The sequence below is a fragment of the Meriones unguiculatus genome, chromosome 5 (assembly GCF_030254825.1).
Source record: "Meriones unguiculatus strain TT.TT164.6M chromosome 5, Bangor_MerUng_6.1, whole genome shotgun sequence".
Taxonomy (NCBI): domain Eukaryota; kingdom Metazoa; phylum Chordata; class Mammalia; order Rodentia; family Muridae; genus Meriones; species Meriones unguiculatus.
In genome coordinates this window covers 114,754,718-114,769,953 of record NC_083353.1, presented here as the reverse complement: position 1 = coordinate 114,769,953, position 15,236 = coordinate 114,754,718, and the positions used below count along the sequence as shown (strand labels likewise).

At 48.7% G+C, this 15,236-nt stretch overlaps 1 protein-coding gene across 1 annotated transcript in view; it reads right to left on the bottom strand.

Annotated features, from left to right (window-relative positions):
- The window catches only part of Ano2 (anoctamin 2), a 337,785-nt gene that overhangs the window by 312,455 nt on the left and 10,094 nt on the right, over positions 1–15,236 (bottom strand). The window contains exons 2-3 of the mRNA XM_060383365.1: positions 7,784–7,968; positions 6,054–6,380 (exon numbers count right to left, since the gene is read on the bottom strand). Of these exons, the coding sequence (XP_060239348.1) occupies positions 6,054–6,380; positions 7,784–7,968 (512 nt within the window). The remainder of the gene's footprint in view (positions 1–6,053; positions 6,381–7,783; positions 7,969–15,236) is intronic.

Genomic DNA, 15,236 nt, shown 5'->3' with positions numbered 1-15,236 from the left:
TACCTCAGGCCCTTACCCCAGGCCTGCCCACTGAGATCTGATCCCACCTACCCTTCTGTGGCTCTGCTCTAAGCTTATGGTCCCAGGAGTTGGATGCTCGGCTGTCTTTTTGTGTCCCTAAAAATCCCTCAGGGTAGAAAAGAGGCAAGAGAGAAGGCCAGGCCTCCAGTGTGCTGGTCTGGGGTGGAAATGAGGAGCATATTCAAGACTGGGGTGAAATCCTCACACTCTTGAGGATAGCAGCCTCACCTCCACAGAACAGGGGGCTAAGCATCGCCAAAACCCACACCAGTGATTCCTTGTGCTGCCAGGCCCTCCCTAGGAACGCACACCCCACCTTCTCCCAAGTAGGCAAAATATTCATTTCCTAACAGTCAGTCAGGCTCTGAAGACCCTGTTCCCCCAGAAGCACATCCCCACCACCCTCACTCCGGTACCAGCTGCCTGCTCTGCAGATGCCTAAAGCAAGGAAGACTGTGCAGGACTGTCGCCCTAGGAAACCAAACAGCAAGATTTTCAATATTTGAAGTCTTAGCTTCTCCTAGGGAAGAAAAGCCAAGGCAAGCTCTGGAGCCCTAAAAGGAAAAGCTGGCTTGTCATGAAGAACAAGGACAGCTGCAGTGAGTCTCCGTATCTCACCTGGAAGGCTGCAACTAGAGCACAAAGTCACCCAGGTAGCCTGGTGTTCTGGAAACCAAGAGGTCCATGCTCTGGGGCTCATTATTCTGCAACTATTAATATATACTCCTGATAGAGAGGAGGGACACAGCACCTCACTTTACTTCTCAGGAACTCAACTCCTAGCCCTTCAGAGACCTCTGTGGATTCTTGATGGGTGTGGCCCCCCATCTATACAGGATATCTGTGAACTGAGTGCCCAGTCAGAATGGAAGCATGCTTTGTGTCCAGTCAGGAATTTCCAAAAGTCACCTGAGTCCTTCCAAAGGAACAGTGTTTCAATCATTTAGTTATAATTTTAAAAAGGGGGTGGGAAGAGGTAGGAAAAGTTAAAAAACCTAAAGACATTCCAATTCCCTTGCTTTCACCCCTATTTCCAAATGGACGCTGCTGAGAGTTCATGGTGTTCCTTTTCTATCCCTTTGATGACTTGCAGTGACTCGGGATCCCATATGCTGTCAGATGCTCAGGCCCATAGTCAGGAGATAGGTAACTGTTCTGTGGCTCAAACAGGAGTCTCCTCTTTGCAGAGAAAGAAGGTTTGTAGGCCCTGGTTCTCACCTGATGCTAAGTGAGGAAGAAAAGAGCTTGGCCCCTTGAAGGAAGCTAGGGGTTCTGGAGCCTCCCAGTCAACACATTGCCTTCTCCGTGCCTGACGCTCCCAGAAATAGTTTGGAGGGCTGCTGAAGATGGTAGAACATGCTCAACAGTATCAGCATCAGCTATCAGTTCTCTGGTACCCTAACCCCAGGAAAGCTAACCCTCCTCAACCCAGGATACCCTCCCTACAGATACCTGCTCCTCCACTTCTGTTTCAAATGTATACCTGCACAAGCTTTGAGATTTCGGGGCCTGAAGGATGCAATAGGTCTTACCTCAAAGTGTCAAAAAACTCTCCCACCCTCAGCCTACAGGGCATGTGGCACGTGGCTCTGGAAGTCCCCTCCTCAAACAGCCCTGGTGATACCATGCCTCCCAGTCTCCATTTTGTCCTGCTGGCTCTTTAGTCCAAGAAGGCTTGGAAGACAGGGGAACAGGTGGGACCTTCTAGCAGAGGACCTCCACAGAGGCATTACCCAACTCAATCCACAGCCCCCCCCAAAAAAAAATGTGTTAGTCCTGGCTGAGAACACTCCTAGACTGCAGCAAATGGCCTCAGAAGGTGGGGTCCTCCATCATACGAATCGGTAACAAGGATACAAGTACTCCTGTGAACCATAAACATCCCTGGGATGGTTCTGACTTAAATTATCATCAGCTGGTCAAGCAGAAGAAAGCCCATAAGCCAGCTCTCACGCCGCTGATAGAATTCTCAATTGACTTCAAAGGAAGAGCATGGACAAGACAATACAACAAAATTCACACTAAAGCAAGACAAAGAAGGAGGCGCATCACCTGGGGAATGAATAGTAACACGTTCTGTCCAAGCAAAGGGCCAGGGATGAATTCTACCATATTCAGGGCCTGGTGGGTACAAGGTTCTTTCCCAAGTGAATAACTTCAATGGATCTGACAGAAACCCTTTTCCTTTTCACTGCTCTTAAAGTCAGAATGAAATCAGAGCCTAAAAACCCAACCCAGCCCAGAATAGAGAAAGAACAGTTGAGCAGGTGGGACCACTGCGCCTGCTCTTTAAACTGCCACCTGCTGCTTTCCAGCAAGGCAGCACCCATTCCAGACTCCCGCTCAAAGGCTGAGGCTGAGAACTCTCAGAAGCCCACAGGCTCCGTGACGACTTCCCCACCTATGCTTGGCACCAAGATATGGGGAGAGTGAGAAAGCAAGGCCAAGATGACTATGAAACACTGGTCCTCCAGAGGCTGACAATTCACCCTTGGTCTTGTCGGGGTAGCCCACAATGGGAGACAACCTAGGTGTCCCTTGATGCGAGGAGAATGATAGTATCAACTGTGGCAGCTGCAAAGGACCCTTTAGAAATAACTGGTGAGAGAGAGAGAGAGATACATGACAGATAGATAGATAGATAGATAGATAGATAGATAGATAGATAGATATGCAGTAATACATGTGAATTAAAAATAAACACAGTCCCCCCACCCACCCAAAAAATGTCACCAGAAGGAAACTAAAGAGATAATATGATGAAATGGCTCAGGATGGGAGTCTATGATAAAAGACAGCAGTTAGAAAGGAATCTGAATAGAACACGGGTTTTGGTTAATAATAACGTGTCGATGTTGGTTCATTAACTGTAACAAGAGTGCCTCATTAACAAGATGGCAACAACAGGGGAAGCCAGGCACAGGGTAGGGCCATAAGAGCTCTGTGTACTACTTCCAATTTTCCTCTAACTATAAAACAGTTCTGAATAATAGTTTATTTTTAAAAATAAAAAAAAAAAAATACAAGATTGCATACAGCACTTCCCAGAACCATGATGTACTGGAATGATTGCCTATGGAGAGAGTAGGCAGTGAAGGCTGAGGGGAGCATTTGCAAATGAGGATAATGATAGCAGCCTGCCATGGGTGTGGAGGGCGGTTAACTTTTCCTGCATGCAATCCCAACACGAGTCAGGAGTACTTGTCAGGGAGAAGGAATCTTACAAGAGAGTCTGCCATGGTGGTGCCGTGAGTGGGATGACAGAAAAGGTTCGGGGAGGTTGAGCCCTGAGGAAGGAGAAGAGTTTGTTGGACCTTAAGGCCAGCAGGGAGCTGGGAGGGAGAGACTTGGGTAGCTATCTGATAGGGACAATTTTGTAGGGCAAGATCCTCACCCTCATTTAACACCAGAGACTTTCAGCTACCTCTGGGCCCTCTTGATTCTCAGTGTAGGTCAAGAGCACTGGGCCAAGGGCAGCAAGGATGGGCGGATGCACTGATGGTCGTGATGAGAGACCAGGACAGCTACAGTGGACTTCAGGTCAATGTCAAAGACCTTATCCCTAAAAAATCCCTATGGGGCACATTTGAGCTATATAAAAAATTTTCTACAAAGTTGTTCACCATTGATCTGAAATTCAATTTTAACAAAGCATCTACCTTTTCTTTGTTATACATAGAAGCTCTGAATAAGAGCAGCAGCAGGATCATGCTCAGAGCACTTCATTTGCTTGTCTCGTCTCAATGGCCAGGACCTTGGAGGCGAGACACCTGCTCAGCTGATTGCTAGTGGAAGGACCAAATGAGCTTTGGGTTTCAAAGAGTAGCCTACAGCAAAGGGACCCAGAGTGATTCAACAGGTTTCAGTCTCCCCAGCTGGTAGAAAGGTGACCTAGAGGAATGCCTCCTGCCAAAAGGGTCTGGATGAACCATGTAAGTTAGTCTCACAGGGACCTGAGCCCAAGACACGTGTACCCCACCTGAAGACAGAGAAGGGATGAATGACCTCTGAGAGCCGTTTCCAGTATGAAGGCAGAATTAACATTAATCACACAAATTGGATTTTGGGTGAGAATACCTTCCCAGCTTTCACGTTCTAAAATAGTTCAGTCCTAAATGTGATGTCTTCACCATACCCCTCCCCGCAAGGCCCAGGGATCTATCTGGAAGAGGCAAAGGAAAGATTGTAAGAGGGGATGGATGACTCCAAGGAAAACACTGTCTCCCAGACACGAGAGGACTGACCCACGTATGGACTTACAGAGACTGGTGGCACACACATAGCCTGTTCAAGTTTCAAGCCCGGAGAGGGGAAAGTGGTCCCGAAGTCCCACCCCTAACCAAAAAGCTATTTGCTACTGATATCTGCTGCCAACGGGAAAAACCGGTGTTCTTCAATGGAGTGTCTCTAGGTATAGCAACCATACTCCACGGCAAGCCTCACCCAGGACTGGGTGGCTAGCAAGAAACTAACTCCCTGGCTTTTTGTGGCTTTTTGTTTCATTTTGGTTTGTTATAGAATTTTTAAAAACCTTACTGGTCTTTCATTTGTTTTGGATTATTGTTGTTGTTGTTATTGTTATTTGGGGCAGTTGTTTTTTGAGGGGTGCACCACATAAAGTTGGGTGAATAAGGGAGTGAGAAGAAGTTAGGGGAGTGGGAGAAACATGGTCAAAACCTGCTGTGTGAAAAAACTAGTAAAGAAGTTATACTGAGCACTAATGGAGCACCTCATGTATACCAGATACTGTATTAAATGTTTTAATTTCCCCATGTAACCATGGCTCACGTAACACCACAGTCTAGCAAGGAGGTTATTGCTTTTCAGATAAGGACCCTACCTTTCCTTTAAGAAGCCAATCGATTACACAGCTGATACTCAGTAGACACCAACTCTGAGGCAGATTCTATCCCAGGTTCTGGGAATGCAGCAGGAGATTAAACAAAGTTTCTACCTTTGTGGAGCTGGTGGGGCACAGAAAAGAGACAAACCTACCACCCTGCTGTAGGGGGCAGTGCAAAGCTAAATGGGAGCTCTGGTCAGGGATGGAGGTGATAGGCATAGTGGCATTTTAGTGAAGACAGCCACGCAAGGAGTTTAGAGCGGAGACCTGCAGTGAGGCCATGAGCATGCAGGGGTCTGAGCAAGAGTTCCTGGAAGAGGGGACTCCATCAAAGTCAACATCCTGAGGCCAAGATGACCAGCCCACAACTCAAGTTAGGTGGGTGGGTGGTCTGGAATAGAATTTTGGAGGAGGAGAAAAGATTAGGGATAGAAGGATGTGGGTGAAATAGCAAGGTAGGGATACTTTGGAAAGATCAGAGTGCTGTGGATGGGAAAGTGCATGGACGAGTGGGAGGATGGGGATGTGGATGGGGGTGTGGATGGGTACATATGTGGGTGGGAGTGAGGGTGGGTTTATAAGTGGGTAGGTGGGTAGGTGGGTAGGTGGGTGGGTGGGTGGATTTCCATGGATTGTCTTAGCTTACTTACCAGTGGTGATATACAGATGTGCATACACACACACACACACACACACACACACACACACACACACACCTTACAGAGTTATGAAATAATATTCATAGTAGTGTGCCATCCAGTTCCCTGAAGTGTCTCATTACAGATTCCTCGGGGTGCTCTGAGCAAGCCCAGCCCCTTACTGAAAGAGATTTCCATATCCCCACAAAGGAACCTGGATGCAAGTTCGACAGGAAAACCGGGTCTTCCTCCAAGGGAACGACTCCGGAGAAAGCCACAGACCTCGAGGGAGCTACGTGCGGCCTCCGGTCTCCAAGCGGACTGTTGGCTGCTTTGTGTGTGCGCATGCTCAGGTCTGGGCACGGCACGCCTCCAGCAACCCACAGCAGCATGGAACCGCCTGGCCAAAGTTACCGCATTCCCAAGACTCTCCTGCAAAGCCTTGGACAAAAGTGTCCGCTTTACACAAAAGCTGCCTGCCAGAGCAAAGCCAGACTTCCTTCAGGTACCACTGACCACCACCCTGAGACCTGCAGCCCGGAGAGCCTCACCTCCAAGTCCTTCTCCAGCTCCAACCCGGCCGCCATCAGATTGTGCTCAAATTCATCTCGCTGCTCCCTCCTTTCTTCTTCCAGAGCATCCAGCGGCCCGAGTTCAATATCGCCAGGGCCCCCAGCATGGCGCTCCTTGCCCGTCTCCCCATTGGAGATAACGGCCAGCGAGTGTCCAGGGGAGCCGTGACCCAGCTGTGCTCCACGTTTCCGGTAGTGGTACGCAAGCACATAATCGACTTTCCTCTGGTTGTCATGGAAGTGCATGCGGCTCAGGCGGGCTTCAGAGGACATGGGTTCACTGGCATCCAGGTAGTTATTGATGACCTGGCCAGAGAAAGTAACACAGGTGAGGTCAGACGAGAAAGCTAGGCGGGTTAGAGACAGGAGCTAGCTAGAAAGCTAAAGGAGAATGTCCCGGTGCTCTGGGACACACCCGGAAGCAAGTCTCTCAACTCCAGAGGCCCACCTGTCTGATGAAACGATCCGAAGCCCTAAGGCCAGCTGTCATACCCACATGTGCAATTGGGCATCAGTACCTACACACACACACACACACACACACACACACACTCCTGCTATCCAGTGTGTGTATGCAGAGAGAAAGACAAAGACAGAGACAGAGAGATAGACAGAGAGAAAGAGACACACACAGAGACATAGACAGAGAGCCAAAGAGTGACAGACAGGGAGAGACAGAGGCAGAGACACACACACACACAGAGAGAAAGAGAGAGAGAGAGAGAGAGAGAGAGAGAGAGAGAGAGAGAGAGAGAGAGAGCACATATAGCACACACCATTGCTGGTCCACACAGCCTGCCCCAAACCCTGGAGCTCATGCCCACTCCTGCTCATCAACACACACACTGCCCAGGCAAGCAGTAGCCTCCACCCACGCCTCCCTGATTCAGCACTTCTCTACACGTGTGAAGGCGTCTGTGTGCACAGGCACACAAAGGCAAACTAATGCACAGCCCTCCAACATGCACCGGGGCACACCCACACGTGTGCCGTTCCTTGCGGAGCTGCACGTGAGCCTGCAGACACCCTCCACGATCACCCACAGAATACTTACTGGCAGGTGTTCTGGGTCCATCACTACAAAAGCCAATTTCTAGGCTCCTCTCCCACCCACGGGAATTCAGTAGACACTCTGCCCCTCACGAATCCATATCCTCCTCCTCTTCCTCCTCTCCCGCCACTAGCAAGATTCCCCCCAACCAGTGACAGAAGCAGGGAAACTGATTGCTTCCTCTCTCTTCCACTCTGGACTGGAGAGGTAGAGAGAAGAGGGAGAAAGAGAGCAAGGCGGAGCAGGGCAGGGACCTGCCTCCCTCCCTCTGGTGTTTCCTTGTTTATTACTGGTTTGATACCCAGCTGCCTCAGCAGCCACCTGAGAGGTCACCGGGGCAACCAGATGAAATACCAGGCACAGGAGAGAGGCTCACAGCCACCAAGGCTGAGGAGACAGGTTTCTCAGGCCTGTGGGAACTGAGCCCGGGAGTCTGCCTACCAACAGGTAAGAATCATCTGCCTCTCGCCCTCTCTCGTTTCCAGACCTTTCACTGAAAAACATAGCCAGGGTTGTTGGGAAATGTGCCTGGCTTGGAGAAAGGGAAGATAAAAGAATTCTGCTAAAAACTCAGGACTTTTCACATAAGCACACACAAGCCGCAAACGACAGGATGGCTGGGTGGGAGGTTCCTTTTGGGGTGTCCATCAGTACTCACAAAACTGTCACGGGGACAGTCTCTCCTGGAGACCTGGCTAGAGTGTCGGCTAGAACTGTCCCTTTGACCTTGGGCTTGGGGACCTGGCACTTTGAGGTACTGCTGGTCGCATTTGGGGCCCTGGCCTCCTCTGGCCAGTGTCCGTGAACTCAGCCGACGTGGAGATCCAGGGAGCAGAGGGATTTCTGTGAGAAAGGAAGACAAGATACAAGTTCAGGTGGTAGGAATCTGGAGGCACAGACTCTAAAGCAGTGAGGAAAAGGCCCTGTGGGTCCATGGAAATGACCTGCGGGTTTGTTTGCTTGTTTGTTTACAGCCTGATTCAGCCATGTTCATTTTGGCCAATGGAGGTAAAGGTAACTGGTAACTCCCCTACACACACACACACACACACACACACACACACACATCACATCACATCTTTCATAATCTCACATGCATGTACTCAGCATGCAATGGTAGGGCCCAAAGCCAGGGCTTGGTGCCTGTTAGACAAAGCTCTCCATCAACACTCCACTGTTGTTCTGTCTTTACATTATCCTTGGGGCCATGAGAGCCGGCCAGTGAGTCTGCAGTCTGGGACAAGGCAAAAAGGGACAGCAGCATCAGGTGGCCAGGGTAGGTGGAGCACTTCCGGGGGAAACAGGACTTTAGGGTCTCTCCCGGGCCATCAAGGCCAGTGGGCACCCTGGGTAGCCCTACACCCACAAGAAGAGAGCAAGGAAAGATCAACAGTGGACCCACTGAGGCAGCAGGAGACCCACAGAGGGCAATAGTACCGGCAGAGCAGGGGGCATCCTCCAGGGCACTTCTTAAGCATTCCTCATACACCCCCTGCCCAGGTCAAGTTCCTTTCTGTCCCTCACCCGTCGAGGGCCCCGGGTCACCAAAGTCTAACAGCTGGTCAGACACGCTCTGCACTCCAGTCTCGTCTCTAGGAAACTCCAGCCAGCGAGCCTGTGCGTAAACCTCAGCGCCGTCATTTGTTAGCACTGTGGCCACCTTAGGCTTGCTTCTTCGGCTATAAAATAAGGAGAGCCTCGGGCCTGAAGGACAGACGTGGAAATGGAAATGGAAGAATATGTGCAAGACACCCCAAATAGTGACTAGCCCCTGAGTTCACAATAAAAGGTGATGATTATCATTACTGTTCTTGTTTTCATCCCAAGGACCCACGTGCAGAAATAACACCCTATACATTTAGGTTGGTCCTAAGTACCTGCCCAGTGGATGGGTGAATGGCAGCTCTGCCAGATTCCTTGAAACACATTCAAGACTGAGGGTATAGTTTAGTGGTTCAGCATATTCTCCCACTTGGAGAAAGGGAGACTTTACTCTCCATCACCTCAGTTGGCTTAGGCATCCAGCTACGTGCTGGATTGTTTCAAGGAGTCTAGAATATGCAGTGCTGGGCTTGGGGAACATGGCTTCTTTACGACTTTGCTGTGTGCAGGGAAACTTGGCTGTGTCCAGCAAGGTTGTTAAGGTTTGGGTGTAAACTGTCCCCCTCGGGCCTGGATATTTAAACGCTTGGTCTGAAGCTGGTGGTCCTATTTAGGGAGGTCATGGAACCTCCTGGAGGTGGAGCCTTGCTGGAGGAAGTGAGTCCTTCGCTCCGAGGCTTTGTAGCCCAGCTTCATTTCCTGTGCATTCCTGGCTTTCTGACTGGGGATGAGCTGTTCCCAGCCAGCCTGCCACTCCTGCTACTATATGCCTGTCCCAAGGCATCTCTTCAAACTAGATGCCAGAATAAACCTTTCCTTCCTTAGAGGGCTTCTCCTGTAGTATTTTGTCACGGCAACGAGAAAACGCAGTAACTAGTGCAAGGCAAGCATCCGTGACACATCCTGACACGCCCTCACACAGGCCCCGAGTAGCCCAGGCTCCAGTCTCAAGCATGGGCAGCCAAACAGCCTAGAAAATCAAATTAGAACTCAAACCTGGAGCTGGGTCTCAAAGAGTGAGTATCTTCTGAGAGTCAGGGAAAGCTGTGGAGAGGCTCCACAGAGACAGAACATACCTCCTGACAATACAACAATGGCCTCCCAGCTCAGGACACAAAGGAGGAGGCTCCACCCTTTGGTGCCATCCTGACCCATTTTCATGCCTTTATGCCTTTCTGCATACCTGTGCCTCAACCGACCCAGGGCCAAACTTGGACTAGAAAGATTGTATCTCAGAGAAAAATCTTACATCGTCTGATTTTAAAGCCTCATGACAGTCCAGATGCATAACTTTGAGGTGATAAAGATAATGTTCTCTTAGGACCATCTGTCCCTGACAGCTCTCTTCCAATATACACAAATCATAGCTGAGGAACAGCCCAAAGCTCCAGTCGAAACACTGTACATCATCTCCTTGGAAGCCCCCCCCCCCCCCCGCCAGGGGCCTCCAGAGCACCCACCAGCCATCTTGGCTACAACCCCCTGCAAACTCTTAGACAAATGCATCACAGCTACCAGGAGGTTCCTCTGTGGCAATCTCCTGTTGGTTAGGATGAGGCGTTTGGTTCAATTTCTCCCATTCTAGAAAAGCATACCAGGCAGTAACAGCATAGATCTGGAGGACACAGACCTGGTTTGCGACATCAGGTGAAGGCTGTGGAGATGTGAGTGACACCTGGCTAACTGGAAGGAAGCTCCTCACACTTCCAGATACTCTCTAAGAAGCTTGGAGGTGAAAATGGATCAATGAGAGTTCATCACACACAGCCTGTGAAATGGGTTAGCCCAGTCGTTTGGAAACAATCTATCTCTTCCCTCTTTATTCTCTTGGCTCTGAGCACATGTTATCTTAAAACGTCAAACAGCTCCCTGCACACTGATGCTTACAGGCGCTGTGAGGGTGGAAGACACAGCTTACTCATCTTTGTATCCATTACATAGAGGTTGCCAAGGGTAGGACCCGGGTCCTCACCACACTTAACTTCTTCCTGGATGCTCTTATCCACTCCTGAGAATGGCGATACCATCTAACACTGACTTCCAAAGTTCACCTTCCACCCTTAGTCTCCTCCAGGCACAGTCGCGTGCACTGCCCTACTGGCATGGCGCCTACACTTGAACGGCTGAGAGGCATTCGAAGTCAACATGCCCCAAACTCTGCTGAGCTTCTCCCGGGAAGATTCTTTTGCAGAGTGACCCATCCCATCTGTGCTCAGGATATCTCGTACGCTCAGAACACAGACAGAAGTCTGGAAATATCTGGACATCCATCTGCCCTCATACCCCGTATCCTATCTGACACCAATCCTATAAATTTGACTCCTGAAAGATCTGCCAAACCAGTTACTTTTTACCTTTCCACAACCTACTGCCAACCCCCACCCTCACTCACCTAGATTGCAGTGACATCTTGCTGTCCCTGCTGTCACCCTCGCTCTCCATTGCTGTTGGGAGTGCATGAGTGCAGTGAGCGTATCATAGCAGAAGACCCTGCTACACCCCCATCCTCCCAACCTCTGGCTTCTACAATCTTTCCACCCCTCATGGTGGTTGCTGAGCCTTGGCAAGGGAATATGGTACAGATGTTCCATTTACAGCTGAGCATTCTGCAGATACTTATTCCCAAGAGGATATTTTCCTTCTTTCTTTCTTTCTTTTCTTTTTCTTTCTTTCTTTTTGTTTAAATTTATTTTTTAATTTATTCAATTTACATCCTGATTGTAGCCCCTCCCTCATCTCTCCCAGTCTTACCCTCCCCTCCCCCTTCCCCCTCTATTCTCCTCCCTAGACCTCAGAAAGGGGAAGCCCTCCTCTCCTACCAACTGACCCCAAACTATCAAGTCTCATCAGGACTGCCTGCATCCTCTTCTTCTGTGGCCTAGCAAGGCTGACCTGCCAGGAGGAAGCGATCAAAGAGCAGGCAACAGAGTCCATGTCAGAGATAGCCCCTGTTCCCCTTACTAGGGAACCCACATGGGGACTGGGCAGCCTTTTAGCTACATCTGAGCAGGGCCTAGGTCCTCTCTATGTATGGTTCTTGGTTTCTGTTGGCCCCTTGCGCCCATATTTGTTGGCTTTGTCAGTCTTCTTGTAGAGCTCCTGTCCCCTCCAGGTTTTTTAATCCCCCCTTCTTCCATAAGACTCCCTGTGTTTTGCCCAAAGTTTGGGTGTGAGTCTTAGTGCCTGTCTCAATCCCCTGGTGGGTGGAGTCTTTCAAAGGACATCTATGGTAGACTTCCAAAGAAGATATTTTTTAAAGCCTAAAAAGATCTGTAACAAGTAATGGCACCAATGCAGCAATACAAGCCGCCAGTAACAAGTGTCCTAGGACTGTCCCTTGCTAGATTTTATCAGGCCTGCCAAGTGCTAGCATATACATACTTCCTACCTCACACTCATATTTTATGTTGTCAGCAGTCAGGAGAACTGGGACAACAGAAGGGACAATTGTGGCAAGATAATCACCACAGTCCAGGTGAATGAGGGTGGGGTTGGCACTAGGTCGTATAAATCCTTGTGTAAATATTATGTGTATACAGGTTGTACATATTTGAAATTATTCCATAAAACACAGAGGGAGGAAATGCTTCCAAACTCCTTCTGTGAAGTCTGCTTTGCCCTCCTATCTAAACCAGGCAAGGATGCAACTAAAACACAAAACTATAGACCAGTTCTTTGATTAAGCAGATGCAAAAGTCCTCAGTAAAATCCCAATGAGCAGAATTCAACAACACACTTTAAAAATCAAACAGCGTGGTCAAGACAGATCAAATGCACAAATCAATTCATACATAAGTAGACACAAGGACAAAACCCACATGATTAGCTCAATAGTCCTGGGGGGGGGGCACCTGACAAATCACCCCATCCTCATAAAAGTCCTGAAGAAACTAACTATACGCAGAACATACCTCACTACAGCAAGGGCTATCTCCAGCCAACATTATCCTGAACAGGGTAAAGATGACATCACTTCCTCTAAACTCAGGAAGAGGATAGAAGTGCCCTATCTCTACAGTCTTGTTCAATATAGCACTCGAATTCTTAGCCAAAACAATAAAGCAAGAGAAGGAAAAGAAACGGGGGAGGGGGAAACCAAGTGATTTCTATTTGCAGATAAAACGACTCTATACTTAAAAGAACTTAAAGTCTCCATTAAAAATATTTTAGACCTGATTCTTTTTTAATTTCAGGAAAACAGCAGGATACAAAACCAATATACAAAGATCAACAGCTTTTTATAGACCAATAATGAACATAGAGAGATGGAAATCAGAAAAACAGGAGGGAGGTGCAGCCTTGCCAGGCCACAGAGGAAAATGATGCAGCTAGTCCTGATGAGACATGATAGGCTAGGACCAGATGGAAGGGGAGGAAGATCTCCTCTATCAGTGAGTGGACTGGGGGAAGGGCTTGGGGGGAGAAGAGGGAGGGTGGGTGGCATTGGGGGGAGATGGAGGGAACTACAGCAGGATACAAAGTGAATAAATTATAATAGATAGATAGATGATAGATAGATAGATAGATAGATAGATAGATAGATAGATAGATAGACAGACAGACAGACAGACAGACTTAAAAAAAGAAACCAGAAAAACAATCTTATTCACTACAACTTTAAAAAAATAATAAGCCACTTAGGGATACATAGCAGCAAGGGGAGGAAATGTTCTATAACAAAAACTATCAAATACTGAGGGGAAAAAAAATTGAAGAAGAACCTAGAAGTTGGAAATTCCTCCCAGGTTCCTGGTTCAGTGGAATTAATAATTTTATAAGCAACACGCTACTACATGCAGCCCCCGTCTAAATGTAAATGGCATCCCAAACTTTCCCTGCTTGTCCAGCTCCAAACGCCAAAAGGTACAGGCTCCCCAGGCTCCGGCCACTCGCCACACCCTTTCCTCACCTTCCCAGCATCTGGTGCTCACTGGTAAGGGCTTCCTAGACCTCAGCTGCTCAGCCCATACTCCTCATGCCCAGCCAGTACCCAGTGCCAACAGGTAAGGGCCCACACCCTGACCCCTAGCACCAAACTTTTCCCATTTGCTCTTCTTCAAGTGCTCTTTCCGCTTTTCTCAGCCCCATCCAGTTGCTCTTGTCAAAGCCTCTGGTATCACCTGTAGCTCCCACATGCCTGCTTATCATCTGCTTACTACAAAAGCTTCCCAGATGCAGTAGGAGAGGCACTGACCATCTATCCCACCCTGCAGTCTAGCTGTCTTCCTACCCATCTGAGACTACCACACATTTTATCCTTTGGGTTCCAACCTGGCTATTTCAGTTCAATGGGTCCAAAGAAGAGCTCTGTCTTTTCTTGCTGAGGAAACTCCAACTTTGTAAGGCTACAGATGCCTTGGGTAGAATGGGAGATTTGAAGAAAAATAATTTTTAAAGAAAAATAAAATCATAGGGAATTCAGGCCAGGAAAGGCCCATGTCTAAATGACCAAACAGGCAGAGCCAGATTTCAGACCCTACCTACATCTGCCCTGAGTCCTTCCTTCAGCTCACCCTTCTCAGCTTTGATTCCACTTTCCCCCATTCACCCCCAGGGACTTCCTATACCCATCCCTCTATTTAATCCTTGGTTGCCTTGATGACTAAATTCATGTCACACACACACACACACACACACACACACAGAGAGAGAGAGAGAGAGAGAGAGAGAGAGAGAGAGAGAGAATGGCAGGAATCTTCAGCTCACTGCATAGGATTAGAGGTAGAATGAGCATTCAAACAGTGGCAAAGAGGAGCTCAAGAAAAACTTAGGCAAGAGCCATGGCAATAAACAGGAGACTACCAGGAACAAGACAAGGGCCTCATTGGTCAGAGACAGAGCAGAAAGTGGGTTCAGATGGTACAGCATAGAGGGCAAGGTGAGTCATCAAGGCCCTGGAGCCTCCTCAAGAGGTGTCAGGAGCAGGCTTCCCTCCCAAGGGTGCAGGGCTTCCAGGCAACAGGGCTTTTCCTCCGAGTTTCCCATTTGGCACCATCACTATCTCATCACTATCTGCTGATGAGTGAAGCATGAAGAGGCCTCATTTTTTAAAAGGAAGCCTCAGCCAGATGTTGTCATACCAGCACTAAGTGGGTTGAGGCCGTAAGATCACCATTAATCCAGCCTGGATATCATAGTGAGTTCCAGGCAAGTCTGAGCTAGACAATGAGACTTTATCCCAAAAGGAGAAAAGACATCCTCCATCATCGCATCTCAGGGTCACTGTTTCCAGCAAGAATAGCCAGGACATCAGAGGGGACAGAGCATCCTTATTCTCCAAGGCCAAGAACAAGGATCCAGATAGCAATGGCCCTAAGCATGGGTGGCTCCTCTTGGGAGCCTCAGAGAGACCTGGGCACTTCTGCATTTAAAGGCCCTCACCCCAAGTCTAACATGACCCATCTTAGGATGCTTTTTCAACTTTGTGGTGGTGTGGAAGTGTTCCCCGTGCAACCATTCTCACTTTCACTGTAGTACTGAACAAATTACCTGAGATATCAGCACTTTGT